General features: G+C 32.7%; 1 protein-coding gene across 2 annotated transcripts in view; it reads left to right on the forward strand.

The window, feature by feature from the left end:
- Window positions 1-6581, forward strand: part of LOC115236577 — a 16311-nt gene extending 9730 nt beyond the window's left edge. For both annotated transcript variants that reach the window (XM_029809108.1, XM_029809109.1), the window contains exon 2: window positions 4527-6581. In XM_029809108.1, the coding sequence (XP_029664968.1) occupies window positions 4538-5482 (945 nt within the window). In that variant the 5' untranslated portion in view covers window positions 4527-4537 and the 3' untranslated portion in view covers window positions 5483-6581. The remainder of the gene's footprint in view (window positions 1-4526) is intronic.
- Window positions 6582-6616: the final 35 nt, after the last annotated feature.

Genomic DNA, 6616 nt, shown 5'->3' on the forward strand with positions numbered 1-6616 from the left:
GTGTGTGTGTGTGTGTGTGTGAGAGAGAGAGAGAGAGAGAGAGAGAGAGAGAGAGAGAGATCGTAACGAAACAATAATTTATTATTTTGGATTTCTGTCAATTCGATTCTTACTCGTTTAAATGAATAAATTACGCAAAATATGTGCTTTGAAATATATATCTCATCGCGAAATATATAGTTATATATTATTTATAAAAGTTTATTATTAATTAATCATATTAATCATAGCAAATTATTTCCCGATACTTGTCGCGATCGCGTTTAGAAAAGAAATTTGACGGAGCGTCTCGTATCCACTACCTTCCTGCTCGAATGTCGCCGCGCGAATAATAACAGAGCCGAGAGGCGAGATACGTAAACATTAGCGCGCTATTGTTTACCCCACCAAGACCGAATACCATGATATTGTTATTCGCTGCCGAAATATTTTTATGTACTTTGACATATATACAGGGTGTTTAATTTCAAACGTAACAGGCCGAATATCTCGATAACTAAATGAAATATCGAGGTCATTCCTGCGTCGCAATTACATGAAAGAAACCTTGTCACTTATTAGGAAAGCCACGTGCTATTCGAACAGCAATCCTAATTAGGCGATATCTAGTATCCTTCACCGTTTTTTTTTTATATATACATCATTGTGTGTTGAATTGGTTTCGTTTAAGAGGATGCCGGATACCGACAGAATGCGAATATTAGTAGGATTGCAAAATATTTTTGTTGATTATAGATATCAACAAATCCTTTTCCAATATTTAAAATATATATTTGTTAATAACATCTTATTTTTTGCATTTTGTAAAAGGCGTCAGTCAAATATCGACTGATGCTAAAACATTTACAATATATATTTCTCATTGGTCGATAAAATTGATAATCATATAAAAAATCATATCGTTCTATCAAACGGCAATCAATAACAAAGAGAAAAATAATAGTAAAATAATTGTCTACGTTTACACGTAAATAATATAAACTATGTTTAACATACTATCTGTATATATAATTGATAATAGTAATAATTTATGGAATATAGTTCGTTAATTTTTTTTAAATTTTTTGTTCGTATTGCAATTATTTGATTTAAACACATAACAATATGAAAAATTAATAAAAGATTTAATAAACTTGATTTCATATCTATGAAAATGAAAAGTAAATTTATATATTGTACATATTATATATGTATTATCACACACACATATATTATATTATACATATATTATTTAAAACAATACATAATGATAAATAATTTATAAATTATTTACCGCATATCGTTGCTCTGTACGTAGCCTAATGCTTTTCCAGTTGCTCTCTTGTTCATCCTTTGCAGCTTCCTCGTGACACTCACACTCACTCGCGAAAACACGATTAATTATGATTAATCATATACGCAACGATCGCGAGACACTTTGCATGGCACTTCCGATCGCGAAACACAATCATACGAGATACGCATTATATATTATATTATAAGAGAACAACACGAACAGTATGCGCATAATAATATGAATCGTAAAATTGAAAGAGTAAAGTAATGAGAAGTCATGATATAGCAATCGTTTATTTAATAATTAATTTATGCTGGCATTTTAGGAAAATTCAATAATAAAACAAAATATATTTAACTCTAAGCATTGTTAGAAAAAATTATTATCTGTAAGGATCAATAATCGAAGGGTCATAACGAAATTTATAATTTGTTGTTTCGACTTTTACTTGCAATAATGAATAATCGCGCTTCGATAAAGATTTATTGTCGCGATACAGTTTTATGTCGTTTATCAAAAGTTAATTGTTAATTGTAAAAATTATAGCGGATTATGTTTCAATACTTGACGTCACATTTAGGAAAAAAAAATTCAACAATTTACGAGCTTTTCACACCACTATATTTTACTGCTCGAGAGTCGCCGCGTGAATGATAATAGGATAGCGGAACATAAACATTAGCGCGCTATTGTTTACGACACGACGCCAAGGCCAAACACCATATTATTGCTAATTCGTTGTCCAAATATTTTACGTTCTATATAATGTATTAATATTAAATTCTATAATTATTTTAAATTATAGATTAATTATTTACTAAACGATTGATATATCATTCATTAAATTACTTGTTGCTAATTACTTCAACTCGTGATTTGATTATTTTACTGCGCGTAGTCAATCTGAATTATATTTAGATCGAAAAATAGAACGAGATAAAGTATCGCAGACGAAATATATTTGACTCTAAGTATTATTAAAAAAATAATTATTGTCCGTAAAGAGAGAGAGAGAGAAAGAGGGAGAGGGAGAGAGAGAGAGAGAATAAGAGAGAGAGAGAGAGAGAGAATTAGAGAGAGGGAGAGAGAGAGAGGGAGGTAGAGAGAGGGAGGGAGGGAGAGAGAGGGAGAGTTATTATTGAACGTATATAAAAGATAATTAATTATTAATTATATTAATCATATTAAATTATTTCCCGATACTTGTCGCGATCGCATTTAAAAAAAGTATTCGATGGAGCATCTCGCATCATTACTTTCCTGTTCGAGTGATGTAACGTGAATGATAATAAAAGCACGTAAACATTAGTGTGAACGCCGTGTTATTATTAATTTTGTCGCCGAAATATAAATGTAATCTTGTGAAATCTACAGTCAATTATTTTGTATTATTTGCGTTTATCTATAATAAATTGATAAAAAAGATACACATAATATTAGGTATATATAGTAGGATAATAGAATAAAATATAATCTTAAAAATTATAAATACGGAAAGAACATTTCGTTATATATAAAAAGTCTAAAAAGTTGATCGAAAGGGTCATTGAACGATTAATGCAAGTGAAGTTCCACAAATTTGCTGGAGCAAATTAGATTAGCGAGTAACAAGCTGCTGATAGTTAATGTACATATAATGGCGGAGCTATTAATCTGCAATAGACGTCCGTCTATCGAGGATATCATTGAGCGATTGTACCGATATAGCCGATGAAAAAGCTGCCATTTTCCAGGTCGCAAAAAGCGATAAGTAGACAAGTCTAAGCATAGAGCAGAAATAAATATCGAATATGTGTGTGTGCTTTGCAAAGGAACAAAAATAAATGCTAAATAGGAAATGAAAGTAAGAAAGAGAATAGCTGAGATAATATAGTTAAAATTAGCTAGTATTTTATCTCTCTGGAAAATTATTAGTAATGTATAATATATAGTAATAAAATATAATATAATATTAATAATTATTAATAATCATTATTATATAATTTAAGAGTTTAATAATTATTATTATATATAATAATAATTATATATTATTAAAAAGATTAATATCTTTTCCTTAGATCAATAGTATGTAGAATGTGTAATAAAAATATCTACAATATAGATAGAGATATCCACTAGAATTATCTTTGAAAAGACGGAGAGTAGACTAACATTGTCTCATGATTAATCAAAAATAATAACTATGGAAGGGTGAATGCAAAAGGGTTAATTCCTATGCGCTCTGTTACCCGACCTTTTGCAAGGTCCTCCAGCGCGAGCACGGAAAGACTTTGCGACTGGAATGCGTGACTCGACGATTTTATAACCCGCTTTCAATTACTATTCTTAGTGCTCTTGTTTCCTTCGTTTCGCGCCACCACTGCAGAAGAAGAAAAAGAAGAAAAGGAAGAAGAAGAAGAAGAGGAAGAAGAAAACACCATAGCGCGAGCAGAAGGCATGGAACGTCCAAATGCCGCCTCATGCAGTCGCATCGCGTTTGTCTCCTTATCTCCTTTCTTGTCTGCCTTTTTCTCGCCCGTACTCTACATAGGGACGTGATTTATTCGACGTCAGATGTACAATCGCGCGCGCGCGCAACCGCGAAGGATAAGGAGTTCCCCGATAATGGTGTGCGTGGCTAGACAGGAAACGCATCTCTCGTAAAGAACATCCACCCCAACGAGCGAGCAATTTGTTTCGGCTCGTTTGCTGGCTCCGAGTGATCTAGAGTGACGTTTACGCGACTTTTTTTTTAATGACATAAATTTCTGTCCAGAAAAATAAAATAATTTTTCTGGATTTAATTACAAAATAATTTAATTACCATGATGCTAATGTTGGACATACCTGTTGAACCATCAATGCATTATAAAATACTCTATATAAGAACCATTCGCTTTCAAATGATTGATGATAAAATATATCTTTAGTTATTAATTATTTATGTATATAATTGATCAGATATAGATAGTATCATAATAATTTATTGCGGGGGATAAATAAAATGATATCTCGAGGATCTTTACGTTACGCAAAGTATCTTGCGCATAAAACATGTGAGTTATAGTATTCCATGATGCATATCATTAATTTCTCTTTTACAATCAACGACTCTTCATATAATTCCGGATAGATTATAATTTTTATACATTTCTTTAGTCGTTTCTTTATTCTTTTATTCTGTGTGCAAAATATAGTTTCAAATATACCAATATACATGTCGCGCCTGATATGTTTGATGCTTTTACAAAAACAATTTATTCCTTTTCAGACACTACGACGATGGTGCTGGTCTTGCTGATACCTATAATCGGATTTGCGACGGCAACTCCTTCTCAAGACACATTGGACAATCGATTGGTCTTTCAAGTCCAAAAAACGCTTTTGCATCCTGCGGAGAGCAATGTAGACACAATAGCCGAGAGTCAGGATAAAGCAGATGAAATGGTAGAAAATATAAATAAAACGCTGTCAAACTTAAAGCGTACGACCGATCGTCTTAAAGATTCGGAAACACGCGATACCAAAGCCAGTGAAAAATTAACACAAGGACGGAAAGAAAAAGCTATACTTTTAGACTATCCTCCGGTATCGCGTATCTCCCATTATCCAAGACTCCCCACGTACGAAGTTGACTACAACGACGATTCAGAAGTTACAGCAAAGAATAGATCGGCAGAAAAAAAATACCAAGAAAGCGATATCTTCTACATTCGACTCCCACCCACTCCGTATACATTCGTACCCGGCTTCGGATACATCTCGCAACCACCTACGTATTCGACCGCCTCCTTAAAGCCTCAAATACCCCTTGTAACTCAACTACTTCATCTACCCTACGTAAGACCTGTGGGACAACCTCAGCAAACCATTAATCCCTTCATCAAATTGCCTATAGACTTTGTAAGCAATGGCAAGCCTATCTCCGTCTACCAATGGCAAAAGAAACCTAACAAGAAACCGGCCGACAGTCCAATCACGAACTTGGACAATCTATCGGCCGATTTTGTTAGCAACGGTAAGCCGACCTCCATTTATCAGTGGCAGGCGAATCACAAGCCAATAAAGAGGCCGGGTGATTCGCTTAACAATCTTAATATGGAACCTTACACCTTCAATGGCAAATTGACCAGCTTGTACCTGCTTGGATCGGATGGATCCACCTCGATGCACCAGTCTATCCGGTATCCCGATTATCAGAACGGTTATCAGAACGCGTATTACTGAGTTCATCTGGTCACATAGAGTATATGTTTATATTTAATTGAAACCGATCGCAAAATAAAAGAAATTTGACTCTAAGATAGAGATATAACATGCGTGACAAATAAATCAAGCTGTGGATTTGAGTAAATATTATTTTCGAATCTTTTGACATTACTAATCGAGTGAATCTGATGAAATCAATCTCATCTGCGATAAAAATAATATTGAACGATGTTCCGAGTTGTAGCCTGTAATTAACGCGTTACAATATTTGTAATTTACGTATATTACCATTGTTATATTTATTATTATGAAACATTATGTTATTATTGAAACCGTAAATATTGAAATCTAATTGATTATATATAGAAACGAATTGTAAAAAGTATGCGTTGTGACATTATACGTTTGCCAAATTAAACAGAGAATTTATTCAATCGCTTTTGTATAATAGCTCGTTAAAAATGATATTACAAGTATCATTTTGCTCGACTTGCATTTTGTTTGAAATAATACACGCATACATTTTCCGAAAGAATTATATCGTATTACATTATTTCATTATTATTGAAGTGACTGTGTGTTAGAATTATTTATAAGTATGTCACGTGCGTGCGATGCAACTCTGCATGTATCAATTTTCAATAATTAATATTTTATAAGTCTTTTGTAAACTGTACAAAATATACAATAATATATATATTATATATAAGTAAATTACATAATCTCAGATAACTGAAGAAGTGGTTGTTTTAGTTTTTATATATTACAAAATATTTATTGACACAACACGAATGTAATTAGGAATTTGTAAATATGTGAAATATATGTAAAAATGATATTAAGGGAACTAGATTACATGCGTGTGTGTATTATTTTTAATTCTCTCCATGATAATGCGGCAAAGCGAAAAGCATATTTCGTCGTCCCTTGTGCGTAATACAAATATTGACTTGGGATGTGAGTTTGGTCAGATTGTCTGGACTGTATCCTGTCTGGTTACAAACATGCGTGGTTTAGATCAGACGCGCAAGGGGATTCAGTACCAATTTTATTTCTTTGCAATCTGACTTTGCCGCTTCGTCTAAGAACCATTTCTTTTCCCACACGCACATATATATATGTATATATATATATATACTTTTATTTTTCTAA

The sequence above is a fragment of the Formica exsecta genome, unplaced genomic scaffold (genome assembly GCF_003651465.1).
Source record: "Formica exsecta isolate Colony F162 unplaced genomic scaffold, ASM365146v1 scaffold258, whole genome shotgun sequence".
In the NCBI taxonomy this organism is placed as follows: Eukaryota; Metazoa; Arthropoda; class Insecta; order Hymenoptera; family Formicidae; genus Formica; species Formica exsecta.